Genomic DNA, 19,592 nt, shown 5'->3' on the forward strand with positions numbered 1-19,592 from the left:
TTTGTCCAGGTGGGAAAGGGCAGTGTGGAGTGGGATTTGAGATTGCGTCATCTGCGGATCTGTTAGGGCTGTATGCGAATTGGAGCGGGTCTAGGTTTTCCGGGATGATTGTGTTGTGACCCATGACCAGCCTTTCAAAGCACTTCATGGCTACCGGCGTGAGTGCTACGGTTCTGTGGTCATTTAGGCAGGTTACCTTCGCTTTCTTGGTCACAGTGATTATGGTGGTCTATTTTTATTTTACCTTTATTTAACTAGGCAAGTCAGTTAAGAACAAATTCTTAATTTCAATGACAGCCTAGGAACAGTGGGTTAACTGCCTTGTTCAGGGGCAGAACGACAGATTTTTACCTTGTCAGCTCGGGATTCAATCTTGCAACCTTTCGGTTACTAGTCCAACGCCCTAACCACTAGGCTACCTGCCTCCCCCCGTCTGCTTGAAACATGTAGGTATTACAGACTTGGTAAGGGAGAGATTGAAAATGTCAGGGAAGTGAGTACACGTCTTGGTAATCCGTCTGGCCCTGCGGCCTTGTGAATGGTGAACTGTTTAAAGGTCTTGCTCACTTCGGCTACGGAGAGCGTGATCACAGTCTGGAACTGCTTCTGCTCTCATGCACGCTTCAGTGTTGCTTGTCTTGAAGTGAGCATAAAAGGCATTTAGCTTATTTGGTAGGTCTGCGTCATTGGGCAGCTCGCGGCTTTGTTTCTTTTTGTAGTCCGTAATAGTTGACGAGCGTCAGAGCCGGTGTAGTAGGATTCAATCTTAGTACTGTATTGACGCTTTGCCTGTTTGATGTTTTGTTTGAGGACATAGCAGGATTTCTTATAAGCGTCTGGATCAAGTATCTCTCTGTACTTTCCTCTGTTGACTAGTCTACGGTCGGCTCTAGGAAGGGTCTTGGTGGTTCCAAACTTCTTCCATTTAAGAATGATGGGGACCACTGTGTTCTTGGCAACCTTCAATGCTGCAGAATTATTTTGGTACCATTCCCCAGATCTGTGCCTCGACACAATCCTGTCACGGAGCTCTTTGGATAATTCCTTCGACCTCATGGCTTGGTTTTTGCTCTGACATGCACTGTCAACTGTGGGACGTTATATAGACAGTTGTGTGCCTTTCCAAATCATGTTACCACAGGTGGACTCCAATCAAGTTGTAGAAACATCTCAAGGATGATCAATGGAAACAGGATGCACCTGAGCTCAATTTTGAGTCTCATAGCAAGTGGTCTGAATACTTATGTGAATAAGGTATTCGTTTTTTATATTTAATACATTTGCAAATCTGTTTCCGCTTCATCATTATGGGCTATTGTGTGTAGATTGATAAGAAAAACATTTAATCCATTTTTGATTTAACAAAATGTGGAAAAAGGCAAGGGGTCTGAATACTTTCCAAATGCACTGTATTTACCACTTACTTTATATGTGAAGGAAATATCATAAAGGGTTGATAGAGGAGCATACAATATGTGTGATGTACTAAGCAACAATGCTAAGTTTGCAGCTGTTATGGAGGTAAAGGTAGAGATTCTAGGTAGGCTGCTTTCCCTGTTCCACCCAGTCACACTGACCCCATAACAGCTTCTCAAATGGCACCTATAGAGTGCATTAGTTTTAAACAAGGCAATTAAAAGTACTCCACTAAATCGGGAATGGGCCAGTATTTCCCCCCTGGCAGCTCCACAGCCATCAAGGCTTTCCTGTTCTTCTCCACACTACCAACCCCCACCCCCCTTCTTAGGATGTCCTGTCAACTCTGGCACTGAGAAGACAGGACGGGGGAGGAGAGGGCTTTGTCTGTCAGTCCAGTCAGCCTGAACTAAGCACAGATTCTCCAGGACCCCAGAGCCAGTCCAGCCTCCTCGCTCCTCCAAGCCTCAGCTAACTCCCCAGGCAGGCAGACCACCAGAACCCCCTGCCCTGAGGGACCTTTCCTAACCACTCATCATCTATCACCAGGTTCTCCTCGCCACAGCACATCAAGGTACTGTATGTATCACAACAGTATGGCTTCCTGCTGTTCTTCACCTCTAGTAGAATTTTCAATGATTTGAGTTTAGACTTGATAGACTCTAAGAGTGAAAAATGAAAAACTTAATTTGTGAATATTCATATTTAATTATCTCATTACGATCTCCACAAAGTCATTTATTCATGCATTTTTTGGCTATATTATTATGATAAGTAAAGAGGAAAACTGGGGGGAGAACAGCAAATTATGATTATCTCAAATGAGCTAGTATACACATGCCATAGTGTCTGACTTTGTCTCAGGTAGATTAAAAAAAAAATATATATATATATATATATATATATATTCTTTATGACAATTCTCTGGTGTGAAATGCTCCTCACATTTCATTTTGCAGCTCAAAACCAGCCAGAAATGCATGTTTCACTACTGCATGTCCTCCACTGTTTACATTATGTCTGACTTTAATCTGATTATCCCAATTCTAAACTCCTAACACGGCTAACAATTTCCTCTGCTTTCAATAGACAATGAACGAATTTGACATACACAACTCCTCGTTAAATTTCTTCAATGGCACGCCCTGGTTCGTCTACGAGTGCACCCTCAACCTGGATAAGGACTATCAGCGGATCGCTTTGTTCCTGCTCTACCTGCTGCTGTTCATGGTGGGGCTGGCTGAAAACACCCTTGTGGTCTGGGTCAATTGGCGCCGGCGCCACTCGGCCAACGGTGTCTTGTTCTGCGTCATTAATGTGAGCTTGTCGGACCTGATGGTGGTTCTGATGTTGCCCTTCTACATGCTGGAGGTCACCATGGACAAGGTGTGGCTGTGGGGCCGCTTCCTATGTAAAGTCACCCACCTCATCTACGTGATCAACTTCTATAGCAGCTCCTTCTTCCTGGCCTTCATGACCCTGGAGCGCTACCTGTCCCTGTCCAGGCCCTCGTCTCCCGCCTGCTTCCCCGTGGCCAGACGTCGCCGCTGGCTACTCTGCGGTGGTCTCTGGCTCCTCTCCCTGTTCCTGGCTCTGCTGGAGAACGTCCACATGGACCTGCTGGAGTGGGACGAGCCGGGCTGCTACATGCTGCCAGAGAACAACTACACTGAGTGGTTCGTCTCCGTCTCCTTCCTCTGTCTCATCTTCCAGTTCCTTGGCCCGGCCTCCATCATCATCACCTGTAACATCTTGATAGCACGAGCGGTGCGCTCCGCTCCAGACGTGCAGGGAAAACGGGATGTCTGGCTGGTGCATGTGTACTCCCTGGTGTTTGTCCTCTGCTGGCTGCCGTACCACATCGTCTTGTTCCTGATGATGGTGGATGATCTGGACCCTCACGTGTTCAGCTGCAACACAGTGGAGGTGCTCTACAACTCCTACAGTGTGGTTGAGGGCCTGTCGCTTTTCCACTGCATCGCCAACCCTGTCCTTTACAACTTCCTCAGCAAGAGCTTCCGTTCCAACCTGATCAACGCTGTGGTCCACTATGCACCCAGGGAGGGTCCAGGAGGGTCGAATCCCCTAGAAACTGCACCCAACGCAGGAGGACCAGACACTAGGAAGAAGGAACGCAAGCTTAGCAACATGAGCACCAGTCACTCTGATGTTGCTGGGTTGTAGAAAAAGGAAGCACCACAGTGTCACATTGAGATTTAACTAGCTATCATCACTGAAGGACAATGGAGGAAAGGGGGGAAAAAAGCACTTGAGAGCTGTTACTGAAGCGTGTGCTGCCTTCACAGGCTAAAAGACATGCCACAAGACAAGGTTTCTTAGTCTGACTCTCTTGGGTCCAGATTGTCCACCCTTCTCCCGAAGTGTACACTTGCACACTTTCATTTCAAAGTATTTGATTGGTGTAAGCATTGGCTGAAGGGAGTTTCTTACATTATAAAACAAAAGAAAACATGACCAGCAGTGTGCAAGTACACATTTATGGAGAATCAGGATTCAGCCTTGGTCACTAAGAAATAGTCATGTAAATTATGGGCTCTCTGTCCCTCTCATCTGTCTCCCGTTTTTTCTCATTCAGCACATCAATGTTGTAAACAGAGGAAGGAAGGAAATGCTTTCAGATTTTTTTCTTTGAACTTCCACAAGAACTTGTGGCACCAATATCTAGGAACTTCTGGAGGACAGAATTAGTCATTACATCGCAGGGTGAAGAGAAGCTTCCACGCAAATAAACATTTTCCTCTGTGTAACATGGATAAGATTGATTCTTATAACTACTGAGTATAAACAACTTGTAAAATTGAAATGCAACTGCTAAATGTAAAACATTTTGATTACACAAACATATAAACAAATCTTAATTTCCACAGTACCTGTTTTTCTGCTGAATTTGTAAATGTGTTAAAAGCTGAATGATGTTGAATAAAAGGATTTCAAACAGAATGATTGTGTTAATATAAAAATCAACTTCCCTTTTGATTATTTACAATAGGGAAAAATAAAGGCAAGACTATGAATAGCTCACGTAGGAGGCAGGTAGCCTACAGTGTTGAGCCAGTAACCAAAAGGTTGCTGGTTCGAATACCTGAGCCAACAAGGTGAAAATAACTGTCAACGTGCCCTTGAGCAAGCCACTTAACCCTAATTTTCTATGGGTACCTTACTAATATGACTGACCCTTTAAAACAACACATTTCACTGCACCTATCTTATCTGGTGTGTAACAATGCAACATCTTCACATTTTTTATGGGCTGGTTTCCCAGACAGAGATTAAGCATAGTCCTGGACTAAATAGCACTTTCAATGGATATTCTCCATTAAATTAGCTTTTCAGTCCAGGACTAGGTTTAATGTGTATCTGGAAAACATCTCTTAAATGTTAACTTTTATTTTATGCAGACCTGGGTAAAAAAATATATTTGATTAGTTATTTAAATACTTATTTTCTGTTTGAGTATTTTCAAATCTGTCCCGAATCAACTACTTATATTGAAAGCGTTTACATTTCCTATAAATAGCCTACTATTTTAAAGTATTTAAGTACTTATTTTCAAATGCATGGGTTATTAAATGCATGTTAGAGTATTTCCAAATACATTCCAATATTCAACTACTTGTCTTTTCAAATAAATATCTAAATACTTCCAAATGTCTTTGAAAGTAATAAAGTATTATTTCAACACAGGTCTGATTGTACAAAATCAGTCCTCATTTTTTTGTTTAATACTGTCCTAAGTTTGCTTTCACTGGGAAGTCCGGAAGGAATTTTATGTTGGTTTAACGATGTTGACATGGTAATAAGAGGGAGAAAAGGCTTAGGTTTCACTTCACATACAGCACAATGGGAGGAAGCAGCATACCAAGAACAGAACAGCTTTACAGGTTCAAAGGTCACCAATCCCTAAAGCAGGATCTAGATAAACACGCAAATTGTGCATATATGCATCATTAAAATGTAATGATGAATGTAGTATTCTGTGGCAGCGAACATAACAGATCAAATACAATGAAGAAAAAATGAAGCATTAGGGTTAGGTCGAAAAGTAACTAGACAGTGAGATCAACATTTGTTATATTTACTTTATTCTTTCCAGAACTAGAAACGAGATATAAAGGCCAACGTTCATAGTTCTCATTAAAAAAAAAAGGTACATAAAATAATAAATATAATAAATAGTTTAATCCGACTGATGAGGTGAGACACCAAATAGTTGTTTTAAATGCCATCATACCCAAAGTGAGCACTTGAAGGACCACAAGTCTACAAAACACAATACTAATAACGCAGTGCCTTTGAAATGCTGAGACAAGGCAGACATGACTTCCTGTGAATTTTAAACCTCTTGCGTGACTAAATGGCACTCTGGTTGGAAACTACCATTAATACCATCTGATCAGTAACACATATGAACTACTATATAATGTCTGCATTATAGTCTATCACTACATAACAAATGCTTTGAGGAAGATGTACCTAAATGGTTTCCTAGGGAACAGATACAGCAAGGCCTCATTCATCCTCCCATTCTTCAGTTACAAAGTATGACTGGTTAGGTACACTTAACCCATGTTAATGGGTACATATGCTTGGTGCAGCGTGGCAAATATTGTTTCACTCAGACACATGAATGGTCTGTCACGTGTTTGATATAAAAATGGATGAACGTGTAACTGACAAAATGCTTACAGTGATAGAAAAATGTTATTCATTTTTAGTAAAACTGAGTAATAAGACACTTAAGACAAAGTTTGACTGCAATTTAGGAAAAGCCAATGGACTTGCATTGAAAACAGTCAGTAAACAGTAGCACATCCTTCCTTCCATAGACCACAATAGATATACTGCCACCAAGTGGCTAAGCTTCTTCCAAGAAAGATGACCTTTCCTGCTACACTATGCTACAAAACAGGTCTCTTCGATCCATAATACCATCTGAAATACAGACATAAAACAAGTGAAATACATTCTACACGGCTATAGATATGGTCCACAACCAGAAAGAGGTATTGAAAGCGAGTGGAAAAGAGAGGGAGAGAAGGGGCGAGAGACAGGCAGACAAAGAGACGGGGGGGAAGAAAAGGAAGTAAAAGACAGACACCAGAGGAGTAGCTGATCAGGTGTCCAGGGCGGGGAGGGGTTCTTTGGAGTGGTCATTGTACATGAAGGTCTGCTCTATGTTGAAGTCTGGAGGCAGGTGGTCTTTGTGGACGTCCATGTGGGAAGACACCAGCTTGAGCGTGGAAAAGTAGAGGCCGCAAATGGTGCAACGGTACATGAGCGCCCCGGCGTGGGTCTTCAGGTGGCAGATCATGGTGGAGCGCCCTCGGAAGAACCTCAGGCACACCTTGCACTGGTACGGCTTCTCCCCAGTGTGGATGCGCAGGTGGTAGGTGAACTCGCCTGAGTGGGCAAAGCGTTTGCCACAGAAGCGACAGCGGTACCATTTCTCCCGGGGGATGGTGCCACCCATAGAGTTTCCATTGGACAGGAGGCCTGTGGGAAAGCCAGCCGCCACGGCCCCCTGGAGCAGCTTGTCTGAGAGGCTGAAGGAGCCCAGGCCGAAGTCCATGTTGCCCAGCTTCCCCAGGCTGCCTGCCTCCAAAGGGGAGGAGGAGGAGCAGGAGGAAGGGTACTCTATCTGGTCAGCCTTTCGTTTCCCTGCCCACCCCTGGCTGCCCTGGGCCTCGTTGGTGTGAAAGCTCAGGTGGTACTGGAAGGCTGAGGCGGAGCGGAAGATCTGTGGACATAAGAAGCAACGCAGCTCCTCCTCTCCCTCTGGTCCGGCTGCTTTATGAGCCCTCATGGCCTCTCTGTCAGTGGCAGCCTCCTCTGCATGCAGGAACATGTGTCTGTCCAGCAGAGGGCGATCTGGGAAGCCACAGGCGCAGAGCGGGCAGGAGTAGACTGGCAGGGAGAGGTGGGTGAGGGCGTGCCACAGCAGGGCACACAGGGAGGGCTGGGGCAGCTGGCACACACCACAGCTCAGTGACTGGATAGACACGTGACTCAGCAGGTGATCCCTGATGACCTGGGGGAAGGAGAGAGACAGTATGTCAACAATACAACGAGGGATAACAGACAGATGTCTTTAGATGTCTTAGCCACTTCAATGCCAATAGGTGTGCTCGAGTTCAATGAATTTGATTGAGCTATGTCAATCTATATACACTGCTCAAAAAAATAAAGGGAACACTTAAACAACACAATGTAACTCCAAGTCAATCACACTTCTGTGAAATCAAACTGTCCACTTAGGAAGCAACACTGATTGACAATAAATTTCACATGCTGTTGTGCAAATGGAATAGACAACAGTTGGAAATTATAGGCAATTAGCAAGACACCCCCAATAAAGGAGTGGTTCTGCAGGTGGGGACCACAGAATACTTCTCAGTTCCTATGCTTCCTGGCTGATGTTTTGGTCACTTTTGAATGCTGGCGGTGCTTTCACTCTAGTGGTAGCATGAGACGGAGTCTACAACCCACACAAGTGGCTCAGGTAGTGCAGCTCATCCAGGATGGCACATCAATGTGAGCTGTGGCAAGAAGGTTTGCTGTGTCTGTCAGCATAGTGTCCAGAGCATGGAGGCGCTACCAGGAGACGGGCCAGTACATCAGGAGACGTGGAGGAGGCCGTACGAGGGCAACAACCCAGCAGCAGGACCGCTACCTCCGACCTTTGTGCAAGGAGGAGCAGGAGAAGCACTGCCAGAGCCCTGCAAAATGACCTCCAGCAGGCCACAAATGTGCATGCGTCTGCTCAAACGGTCAGAAACAGACTCCATGAGGGTGGTATGAGGGCCCGACGTCCACAGGTGGGGGTTGTGCTTACAGCCCAACACCGTGCAGGACGTTTGGCATTTGCCAGAGAACACCAAGATTGGCAAATTCGCCACTGGCGCCCTGTGCTCTTCACAGATGAAAGCAGGTTCACACTGAGCACGTGACAGACGTGACAGAGTCTGGAGATGCCGTGGAGAACGTTCTGCTGCCTGCAACATCCTCCAGCATGACCGGTTTGGCGGTGGGTCAGTCATGGTGTGGGGTGGCATTTCTTTGGGGGGCCGCACAGCCCTCCATGTGCTCGCCAGAGGTAGCCTGACTGCCATTTGGTACCGAGATGAGATCCTCAGACCCCTTGTGAGACCATATGCTGGTGCGGTTGGCCCTGGGTTCCTCCTAATGCAAGACAATGCTAGACCACATGTGGCTGGAGTGTGTCAGCAGTTCCTGCAAGAGGAAGGCATTGATGCTATGGACTGGCCTGCCCGTTCCCCAGACCTGAATCCAATTGAGCACATCTGGGACATCATGTCTCGCTCCATCCACCAACGCCACATTGCACCACAGACTGTCCAGGAGTTGGCGGATGCTTTAGTCCAGGTCTGGGAGGAGATCCCTCAGGAGACCATCCGCCACCTCATCAGGAGCATGCCCAGGCGTTGTAGGGAGGTCATACAGGCACGTGGAGGCCACACACACTACTGAGCCTAATTTTGACTTTTTTGTAGTGTGGTTTTCCACATTAATTTTGAGTGTGACTCCAAATCCAGACCTCCATGGGTTGATAAATTGAATTTCCATTGATTATTTTTGTGTGATTTTGTTGTCAGCACATTCAACTATGTAAGAAAAAAGTATTTAATAAGATTATTTCTTTCATTCAGATCTAGGATGTGTTGTTTAAGTGTTCCCTTTATTTTTTTGAGCAGTGTATTTTACCGTCGCCATTAGCCAAAACACAATCACTTAGGAAAAGTGGAGCAAACCAAACTGACCTGAAAGTCCTTGGTGAGGGCTTTGTTACAGACAGCACACTGCAGCTCCCCGTTGTGCCCCTGGGTAGCGTTGTGGAGCTGACTGGGGAGGGTGTACCTGGCTGCAGCTTGGCGCCGGTGGCGTACCAACTTGGCCTGGCTGTTGAACTGGAGATGACACATGTCACAAGAGAACACCACATGGGACAGGGCGTGGGTGATGCTGGCGCCACGGTCCCCGGGGAAAGATGCCCCACACACCCTGCAGGCCCCTGTCTCAGAGAGGTGGGTCTCTGCGTGGGCCCTCAGGGAAGCGGAGTCTGCCAACAGTGCCATTCCACAGGCTTTACACGCCATTATACCCTGCACCGACGACACCTGGCCAGTGTTCACACCCCCTGCGCTGACCGCTGCTCCGTTCTCCACACACACCAAGTCCTCGTCTTCATCCTCCTCCTCATCTTCCTCCTCCATGTAGTTCTCGCCATCGCTCAACTCGATGATCTCTCCAGCCAACTGTCTCCACTGGTCCACTCCTCCATCAGTCCCTTCTTCATCTCCCTGCAGATGCTCTCTCTCTTCCTCGTTCTCGTCATCATCGTCTTCATCATCCCCCCCCCCCCCAAAGATGACCCTTGCGGGGTCAGAGCTCACCCCCCCCACCCCAGCCTCCACCACTCCCATCTGCAGGCTGTCCAGGGGGTCTCCAGAGGAGGACGAGGGGGCCTCCCTCACCCCACAGATGTCCCCTCCCAGCTGGGCTGACGAGTCGGGGTAGGAGCAGGAGTCAGACACACATGGAGGTACAGAACCAGCCCTACTCCCACTAACTACCATCTGTTCCTCCTCACCGTTACCAACCCCGTCTCCCACCACCACCTCCTCAGTCTTCAGCTGCAGGAGAGGTCCAGGTGTTGCCCCCACAGCTACAGTGGACATGTCTACTGAACTCTGCTGATCTCCTGTCAGCTGTAGCCGTTTGTCTTCGGCCATCTGTCCATAGCCCAGGTGAGACTGGACGTCCTCTGCTTTGAGGGACAGGGACAGAGGGGCTGTGTGTCCACCACCCCGGCCCAGCCTGGACACCCTGCTGCCCTGAGGGAGAGGTGAGGGAGCCGCCGCTGGAGTAGGAGCAGCCGAGGGACCAGCAGATGATGACAGGGAGGAACAAGACGCTGCAGAGGACGAGCACACGGATGACCCAGCAGCAGCAGCAGCTGCAGCAGCAACCATGTCAGGGTCCAGGTCTCCATCCACCACACAGTCTGCAGAGCCAGAGCCCGGTTGCTGCAGGTCAGGGAAGGTAGCGTGACAGGCCCTCACCAGCTCTCTCACCCCCAGCCTCTCTGCCAGCTCATACAGCACTCCTACATCTATCAGGTCTGTGAAAATCTCTCCGGTGTAGATGAAAGTCAGCACCTTTTCAAAGTTGGCCGGGGACACAAAATCCAGAGTGTACGTTGTCGTGGCTCCGGCTCCTGAGGTTCCGATCTGGGTCCCCCTGACCGAGAACAAGCTGCGGAAGTGGGTTCCGGCGCACGCGAGCACGGCGCGGTGCGCTGCAAAGGCGCGGCTCCCCACCTGGAGGATGACATCACAGAAGAGGCGGGACAGACGGCAGTGGTTGAGCTCGGCGAGGAGGCCAGCGGCGTGGCCTGAGCCCTGCAGCCGAATCCTCATCCCTCCCTGGCGGTGTTACTCAAATCCCAACTAGGAGAAGAGACAAGGGGAAGCCAACAGCGTCATTGTCTAGCCTAAATCAGTCCGCAATAACATAATCCAGTATCAAGCGCCATTGATTGATTGTGAGATTAAGGAGAGTGCAGCTTTGTCGAGTGCCATGCTTGTAAAACAAATAGATAATACTTATTGAACTAACAGGTAGTTATTTGAGCTCGAATACATAATAAACGTGGGAAACATTGTTACGCTTCAAGTTTCATTGAATGCTAATTTGTTAGGCTATCTAGCTAGCCAGCCAGCTAACGCTAGCTGCACATCAGTTTTCTACGTTTGCCATGATCCAATTCCAAACTCTACAAAATGCAAACCTCTAAACACCTTTCTACAAGGATAGACAAAGTCTTTCATAAATCATGTTGATATTATATTCTTTACCAATAGAAGGCAGTATGTTCGACCATTTAGTCAACGTTTTCGCTAGATTCCTTTTTTATTATCGGTCGTTATCAGTCGCACAGCAATGACGTAAAACAAAAATAATGCCTGGAAGGCTGCTTGAATGCCAAATATTTGGCAGTATTGCCACCCAGCGGTTGGATGACAGTGGCACACAGGAGCCAGAGGGCCATAAAAACAAACTTTTACTTTTGGAGATATTTTATTTAATGTACTTACAGTTCATAAACGTTTCAAATAGAAACAGTGAGAAAAATAGATGACAAATAGATACATTGTAACAAATAACAAACAGAAAATGGTTGAAAGTATACAGTCAGATAAAATCCTGTGGTCTATTGAAAAAGTACTCTGAAAATCAAAGAAAACAATTGCAGTCAATTTTGTTGAATTGTAAGTGTTACCCTGCATGTCTACAAACAAGTCTTAGATGTTCAAACAGGCAGAATTACATAAAAGTACAGCATATATTACAAAATCACTATAATCGATCATTATATGTCAGTATGACTTCTCAATATTGTAAAACAGGCAAATGTATAATCTAAACAGATATAGTTTATTACAGATTTAACCCACATATTTTCTAATTTGTTTGTATTTGTAAACAGACAACCATTGACAATTTCACCAATATATTTGCCTTTAAAAATGGAATGAATATTGCTTTTTTAGTTGCTTGATGTTCTCTTTCTGTGGAGTACTTTCTTTATATTCTTGTTGCCTTCCTCACTTTCAAAACCACATCCATAGAAGCTTTTTTCACCAGCCTTTGTGTGCTACCATGGCCGTTAAAAATACGAAACCCTCTTCCTGGAATTGGTATGACCCAGACTGCTGAGGCTGGCAGTGCTAGGTCTACGGGAGACACCAAGTGTTGGTCAATTGGGGGAGACCTCGTTAGGGCAACCATGTTGCAGGAGGATGTCAGCACACTCTTTGCTCCCAGTTTTTCTAGCCATGGTCATGGCTGTCCGGCCCTGAGGATCCATGGCCTTCACATCACTTCCATACTGCAGGGAGGGAGAGATTGAACAATTCACAATTTACATTCTGTATAAAATTACTCCAAAATATAATAATTGAGAATAGGTGAATTATTTAATGAATTATTTTCATGTGACACCACTTGACTTCGGCTAAAGGCTAACAAATTGTGTCCAGTGCTTGAGAAAGATCATCATCAACAAATCATTTGTCCAGACCAGGGCCTTACCCAGACTAGCAGCTGTGTCATTACCACATCACCCAGCTGACAGGCAGCGTGCAGGGCGGTGTGAGGCTGTGGCTGTGAGGGTGTTCCTCCGTTGGCCAGGGCAGTGTTGATCTGCTCCTTGTTGCTGTGGGCCAGGAGCAGTAGGAGCCTGGGCAAATCCCTCTCTGTCACCGCGGATAGCAGACACACAGACATCGCAGTGTCCCCTGGGCCTGTGGGGATTGGAGCAGGCAGGGGTGCCACAAACACACGCTGCTCGTATTTTGTACGGATCCATGATTCCCTCTCCTCTCTGTGAGAGAGACACAAACATACAGGTGAGTTACCATGGCAACTGTTCATGGATCAAGAGAGAGATCTTTGTGGCAACATACAGTATCTTCCAGGACGTGTGCTCCGGGCATGTGCTGACCAACTGGCAGGTGTCTTCACTGACATTTTCAACATGTCCCTGATTGAGTCTGTAATACTAACATGTTCCAAGCAGACCACCATAGTCCCTGTGCCAAAGAACACAAAGGCAACCTGCCTAAATGGCCACAGACCCGTAGCACTCAGGTCCGTAGCCATGAAGTTCTTTGAAAGGCTGGTAATGGCTCACATCAACAACATTATCCCAGAAACCCTATACCCACTCCAATTTGCATACCGCCCAAACAGATTTACAGATGATGCAATCTCTATTGCACTCCCCACTGCCCTTTCCCACCTGGACAAAAGGAACACCTATATGAGAATGCTATTCATTGACTACAGCTCAGCGTTCAACACCATAGTACCCTCAAAGCTCATCACTAAGCTAAGGATCCTGGGACTAAACACCTCCCTCTGCAACTGGATCCTGGACTTCCTGACGGGCCAACCCCAGGTGGTAAGGGTAGGTAGCAACACATCTGCCACGCTGATCCTCAACACAGGAGACCCCCAGGGGTGCGTGCTCAGTCCCCTCCTGTACTCTCTGTTCACCCACGACTGAGTGGCCAGGCACAACTCCAACACCATCATTAAGTTTGCAGATGACACAACAGTGGTAGACCTGATCACCGACAACGACGAAACAGCCTATAGGGAAGAGTTCAGAGACCTGGCCGGGTGGTGCCAGAATAACAACCTATCCCTCAACGTAACCAAGACTAAGGAGATGATTGTGGACTACAGGAAAAGGAGGACCGAGCACACCCCCATTCTCATCGACGGGGCTGTAGTGGAGCAGGTTGAGAGCTTCATGTTCCTTGGTGTCCACATCACCAACAAACTAGAATGGTCCAAACACACCAAGACAGCAGTGAAGAGGGCATGACAAAGCCTATTCCCCCTCAGGAAACTAAAAAGATTTGGCATGGGTCCTGAGATCCTCAAAAGGTTCTACAGCTGCAACATCGAGAGCATCCTGACTGGTTGCATCACCGCCTGGTCCGGCAATTGCTCGGCCTCCGACCGCAAGTCACTACAGAGGGTAATGCGTACGCCCCAGTACATCACTGGAGCTAAGCTGCCTGCCATCCTGGACCTCTACACCAGGCTGTGTCAGAGGAAGGCCCTAAAAATGGTCAAAGACCCCAGCCACCCCCAGTCATGGACTGTTCTCTCTACTACCGCATGGCAAGCGGTACCGGAGTGCCAAGTCTAAGACAAAAAGGCTTCTCAACAGTTTTTACCCCCAAGCCATAAGACTCCTGAACAGGTAATCAAAAGGCTACCAGGACTATTTGCATTGTGTGCCCCCCCCCCACCCCTCTTTTACGCTGCTGCTACTCTCTGTTTATCTAATATGCATAGTCACTTTAACTATACATTCATGTACATACCACCTCAATTGGCCCGACCAACCAGTGCTCCCGCACATTGGCTAACCGGGATATCTGCATTGTGTCCCACCACCCGCCAACTCCTCTTACGCTACTGCTACCCTCTGTTCATCATATATGCATAGTCACTTTAACCATATCTACATGTACATACTACCTCAATCAGCCTGACTAACCGGTGTCTGTATGTAGCCTCGCTACTTTTATTTTTCAGTCTTTTTACTGTTGTTTTTATTTCTTTACTCACCTATTGTTCACCTAATACCTTTTTTGCACTATTCATTAGAGCCTGTAAGTAAGCATTTCACTGTAAGGTCTACACCTGTTGTATTCAGCGCAAGTGACATATAAACTTTGATTTGATTTGATTGTCTGCAACACATTCTTGGATTCAACTATTTAAATCTTATTCTAGTCACATAATGGTGTTCATTGGACAGAGGTGACAGGTGGCCATAAATAAAGCATCCAGATGTTTCCTATCTATTACACTGAACCAGGACCCTCACCGTGTGGCGTTAGGTGTGGGTTTGTGTCTGCCCTGGGTGTGGCATTCCCAGATGCTATTGGCCAAGTGGTTGCCGATGGCAGTCAGAACCTGTGTCAGCTCCCTGGGCCAGTCATCCAGGTCCAGAGAGCGGACACGGGACAGGTGTGTCCCCAGATTACGGTGGATCCCTGAACACTCGATGCAGATCAACGCCCCCAGGTTGAGGCTGGCCCACGTGGGGTCTGGAGAGGACATCCAAACCAGAGCAGAGGGATTGAGATCGAGCGTAAGGGATTGAGTAAAAGAAAGGCTGCTTCTAACGTAATCAATCATTTTGCACTAATGACTACTTTTTCATTACTACTGAAAAAAATTAATGGCTGTATCTGGTAGATAGTATAATAATGAACTCTTTGCATATGCATGGACATTGAATAGAATACATTTTAACTAGAGAGTTAGAGATATATAAAGAGAGTGAGAGAGGAGGTCAAGTCTAGAAACCCACTTGGTGCTTCACAGTCCACGCAGAAGCTGTTGCCCTTGGCATTGCGGATGGCCTGTATGGCCACCGCCTCACTCTGGCTGCTCCTCCGTGCCTATGAAAGAACACATAGTTGACATTTCACAAGTATGAAGTGGATGTGCATTGTGACTGAATACATCTCTAAGGAATCAACAATTTGGACCGCAACGCTGTCAGTACACAGCCAATCAGCATTATTTTCACTCCCCAGCAGGGTTCCACAGGGAACATATATACATGTTATATACTATAAAACATTCAAAACTATTTCAACTATTTATATATATATATATTTTTATTTCACCTTTATTTAACCAGGTAGGCAAGTTGAGAACAAGTTCTCATTTACAATTGCGACCTGGCCAAGATAAAGCAAAGCAGTTCGACAACATACAACAACACAGAGTTACATATGGAGTAAAAAAAACATACAGTCAATAATACAGCAGAAAAATAAGTCTATATACAATGTGAGCAAATTTGGTGAGATAAGGGAGGTAAAGGCAAAAAGGCCATGGTGGCAAAGTAAATTTAATATAGCAAGTAAAACACTGGAATGGTAGATTTGTAGTAGAAGAAAGTGCAAAATACAAATAAATGGGGTGCAAAGGAGCAAAATGAATAAATAAATAAATACAGTAGGGGAAGAGGTAGTTGTTTGGGCTAAATTATAGATGGGCTATGTATAGGTGCAGTGATCTGTGAGCTGCTCTGACAGCTGGTGCTTAAAGCTAGTGAGGGAGATAAGTGTTTCCAGTTTCAGATATTTTTGTAGTTCGTTCCAGTCATTGGCAGCAGAGAACTGGAAGGAGAGACGGCCAAAGGAGGAATTGGCTTTGGGGGTGACCAGAGAGATATACCTGCTGGAGCGCGTGCTACAGGTGGGTGCTGCTATGATGACCAGTGAGCGGAGATAAGGGAGGACTTTACCTAGCAGGGTCTTGTAGATGACCTGGAGCCAGTGGGTTTGGCGACGAGTATGAAGCGAGGGCCAGCCAACGAGAGCGTACAGGTCGCAGTGGTGGGTAGTATATGGGGCTTTGGTGACAAAACGGATGGCACTGTGATAGACTGCATCCAGTTTGTTGAGTAGGGTATTGGAGGATATTTTGTAACTGACATTGCCGAAGTCGAGGATCGGTAGGATGGTCAGTTTTACGAGGGTATGTTTGGCAGCATGAGTGAAGGATGCTTTGTTGCGAAATAGGAAGCCAATTCTAGATTTAACTTTGGATTGGAGATGTTTGATGTGAGTCTGGAAGGAGAGTTTACAGTCTAACCAGACACCTAGGTATTTGTAGTTGTCCACATATTCTAAGTCAGAACCGTCCAGAGTAGTGATGCTGGACAGGCGGGCAGGTGCAGGCAGCGATCGGTTGAAGAGCATGCATTTAGTTTTACTTGTATTTAAGAGCAGTTGGAGGCCACGGAAGGAGAGTTGTATGGCATTGAAGCTTGTCTGGAGGGTAGTTAACACAGTGTCCAAAGAAGGGCCAGAAGTATACAGAATGGTGTCGTCTGCGATAGTCTATTATAAGAAATCAACTTTGAATACTATTTTTAAACAGTACATATTTCCACACATCCCAGGGTGCTGCCCAGTCAGTTCCTTGCCTTGTTCCTGAGGCTCTCACAGGATTGCAGGCTGGCCAGTATCTGGCTCTCTATGGCCGTCACCCAGGCATCTCTGTCCTCCAGACTCTGGGCCTCAAAGTGCCACGTCTGCCCCGTGCTGGACACGATGATGAAGCCAGTATTTTCTTCATCTACAAAGACACGTTGGCAAGGGAAATTTGGAAAATGTAATACCATTAATCCGCCCCATTTAATAAGTTCAAATCCTAACACTTCTTTACAGTACATACACAAAAAGCACATGTAACCAGCATAAACACAGACTCAATTCATCGCCATGAGATGTTCGCTGATCATTTAAAAAAAGGACACCGAGCAGGCAGACATTGTGCATGATGCAAAAAGTTGAAAAAGGGTGATTGAGAGAAAGAAAGTAACTAAAACAAACAACAAACCTTACAAATCACAGGTCAATCCAAAATGTGTAATTCACTTGTTAGGTAGAGAGACAAACAGACAAACAGGCATAACACACAGGTAGATTCAGTGAGCCAGTCAGCTCCTCACTGTTCCTTGTTGGTACCTGTCTTGTTAATGTTTCTCAAGCTACCAAGCTTTTTAATTTCCACATTTTGTGTTTGGCTGCAGGGCAACAGCTTAGCCCAGATTAGCATTAGATGAAGAAGGAAAATAACAGCAAAAGAGATGTATATAAAGAGTGCAGAATAATCTGGTGGAGATGTACAGTAGGAGGCCTAGAGCTCACCTTCAGCCTGTCCAATGGCTGTGTCGCCTTTCTGGTTCATACTCTTCTTCCTTGTTTTCTTCCTTTTGTCCATCATTGGAGAGGATTGACCATCTTTTCCAAAAGGGGGACTGGTTGCTCCTTCAATAGCATCTGGGGTAAAAAGATGAATAAAACACTATTATGTGTTGAGGAACTTGCAGCTCTGGTACTATCATGCTCCAAAGTCCACATTGACATACTGTATATTAGAAACCTTTTATTATAACATTTGACATACCAGCACTATGTGACTTGCTGGACAGTGTCGATGGACAACGTTTTACTCCTCTATCTCCGGGAGAAGACAATGCACCAGGCTGTTCTTCAACAGGCACAAGGCTTGGTGGCAACAATGGGGCACTGGCGCTCTCTGTGGTTGCAGCATCCTTGGCCACACCGTTCAGGCCAGGGGAGGGCCCATAAGGGGGGACTGCCCTCGGTGGGCGTTTCCCTGGAACCTTGACTGTGACACGCAGTAGGTCGATCTCTTTAGCGTGAGAATTCTGTATATAGTCCTGAAACCACCAAGATCATACCTGTTAAACTAGGATGATTTGCTAAATTTCAGTAGACTAGAAATGAAATGTTTTTTTTTTCTCGAAATATTGCAATTTTACTGTGTATTACAGTTCTCAACACAGTGAATTCTCACATCAAAATAGATTTCAACTAATTTAACATCATAAAAAAATATATATATACAGTACCAGTCAAAAGTTTGGACACACCTACCCATTCAAGGGTTTTTCTTTATTTTCTACATTGTAGAATAATAGTAAAGACATCAAAACTAAGAAATAACACATATGGAATCATGTAGTAACCAAAAAAAAGTGTTAAACAAATCAAAATCTATTTTAGATTTTAAGATTCTTCAAAGTAGCCACATTTCCTTGATGACAGCCTTGCACATGTTTGGCATTTTCTCAACCAGCTTCACCTGGAATGATTTTCCAACAGCCTTGAAGGAGTTCCCACATATGCTGAGCACTTGTTGGCAGCTTTTCCTTCACTCTGCGGTCCAACTCATCCCAAACCATCTCAATTGGGTTGAGGTCAAGTGATTGTGGAGGCCAGGTCATCTGACGCAGCACTCCATCACTCTCCTTCTTGGTCAAATAGCCCTTACACAGCCTGGAGGTGTGTTGGGTCATTGTCCTGTTGAAAAACAAATGATAGTCCCACTAAGTGCAAACCAGATGGGATGGCGTAGCGCAGCAGAATGCTGTGGTAGACATGCTGGTTAAGTGTGCCTTGAATTCTAAATAAATCACCCACAGTGTCACCAGCAAAGCACCTCCACACCATCACACCTCCATGCTTCAGGGTGGGGACTACACATGTGGAAATCATCCGTTCACCTACTCTGCATCTCACAAAAATCTCAAATTTGGACTCATCAGACCAAAGGACAGATTTCCACCGGTCTAATGTCCATTGCCCGTGTTTCTTGGCCCAAGCAAGTTTCTTCTTGTTATTGGTGTCCTTTAGTAGTGGTTTCTTTCCAGCAATTCGTCCATGAAGGCCTGATTCACAGTCTCCTCTGAACAGTCGATGTTGAGATGTGTCTATTACTTGAACTCTGTGAAGCATTTATTTGGGCTGCAATCTGAGGCTTGTAACTCTAATGAACTTATCCTCTGCAGCAGAGGTAACTCTGGGTCTTCCTTTCCTGTGACGGTCCTTGTGAGAGCCAGTTTCATCATAGCGCTTGACGTTTTTTGTGACTGCACTGGAAGAAACTCTCAAAGTTCTTGAAATGTTCCGGATTGACTGACCTTCGTGTCTTAAGGTAATGATGGACTGTCATTTCTCTTTGCTTATTTGAACTGTTCTTGCCATGGTATTTTACCAAAT

The 19,592-nt window shown here is 45.9% G+C and overlaps 3 protein-coding genes across 4 annotated transcripts in view; 1 reads left to right on the plus strand and 2 right to left on the minus strand.

Moving 5' to 3' along the window:
• The first annotated feature begins 1,394 nt into the window (after positions 1-1,394).
• Positions 1,395-4,377, plus strand: LOC115165551 (G-protein coupled receptor 182). Of its 2 annotated transcripts, none has more exons than XM_029718746.1 (2): positions 1,395-1,995; positions 2,506-4,377. In XM_029718746.1, the coding sequence occupies exon 2, from the start codon at positions 2,509-2,511 to the stop codon at positions 3,598-3,600; it is 1,092 nt and encodes a 363-aa protein (XP_029574606.1). In that variant the 5' UTR covers positions 1,395-1,995; positions 2,506-2,508; the 3' UTR covers positions 3,601-4,377. The 2 variants fall into 2 exon arrangements, with proteins under 2 accessions (XP_029574606.1, XP_029574605.1); XM_029718745.1 differs by having other exon boundaries at positions 1,406-1,990.
• Positions 4,378-5,502: 1,125 nt separating this feature from the next.
• Positions 5,503-11,434, minus strand: LOC115166473 (zinc finger and BTB domain-containing protein 39). Its single transcript, XM_029720370.1, has 3 exons — positions 11,313-11,434; positions 9,216-10,904; positions 5,503-7,465 (listed from the first exon to the last, which is right to left on the minus strand). The coding sequence occupies exons 2-3, from the start codon at positions 10,872-10,874 to the stop codon at positions 6,551-6,553; spliced, it is 2,574 nt and encodes an 857-aa protein (XP_029576230.1). The 5' UTR covers positions 10,875-10,904; positions 11,313-11,434; the 3' UTR covers positions 5,503-6,550.
• An 87-nt stretch (positions 11,435-11,521) lies between these two features.
• The window catches only part of LOC115165553 (arf-GAP with GTPase, ANK repeat and PH domain-containing protein 2), a 29,276-nt gene continuing 21,205 nt past the window's right edge, over positions 11,522-19,592 (minus strand). The window contains exons 11-17 of the mRNA XM_029718747.1: positions 17,974-18,250; positions 17,715-17,846; positions 16,988-17,139; positions 15,356-15,446; positions 14,867-15,089; positions 12,550-12,841; positions 11,522-12,346 (exon numbers count right to left, since the gene is read on the minus strand). Coding sequence (XP_029574607.1) covers positions 12,215-12,346; positions 12,550-12,841; positions 14,867-15,089; positions 15,356-15,446; positions 16,988-17,139; positions 17,715-17,846; positions 17,974-18,250 — 1,299 coding nt within the window. The 3' untranslated portion in view covers positions 11,522-12,214. The remainder of the gene's footprint in view (positions 12,347-12,549; positions 12,842-14,866; positions 15,090-15,355; positions 15,447-16,987; positions 17,140-17,714; positions 17,847-17,973; positions 18,251-19,592) is intronic.

This window comes from Salmo trutta, chromosome 28 (genome assembly GCF_901001165.1).
Source record: "Salmo trutta chromosome 28, fSalTru1.1, whole genome shotgun sequence".
NCBI classification, from domain to species: Eukaryota; Metazoa; Chordata; class Actinopteri; order Salmoniformes; family Salmonidae; genus Salmo; species Salmo trutta.

Excerpts from the sequence above, each read along its gene's own strand:
- LOC115165551 (XM_029718746.1), top strand. The coding sequence starts at position 2,509 with ATGAACGAATTTGACATACACAACTCCTCGTTAAATTTCTTCAATGGC.
- LOC115166473 (XM_029720370.1), bottom strand. The coding sequence starts at position 10,874 with ATGAGGATTCGGCTGCAGGGCTCAGGCCACGCCGCTGGCCTCCTCGCC. Across the intron at positions 7,466-9,215 it reads CCCTCACCAAGGACTTTCAG|GTCATCAGGGATCACCTGCT; the intron begins GTCAGTTTGGTT and ends TCCTTCCCCCAG.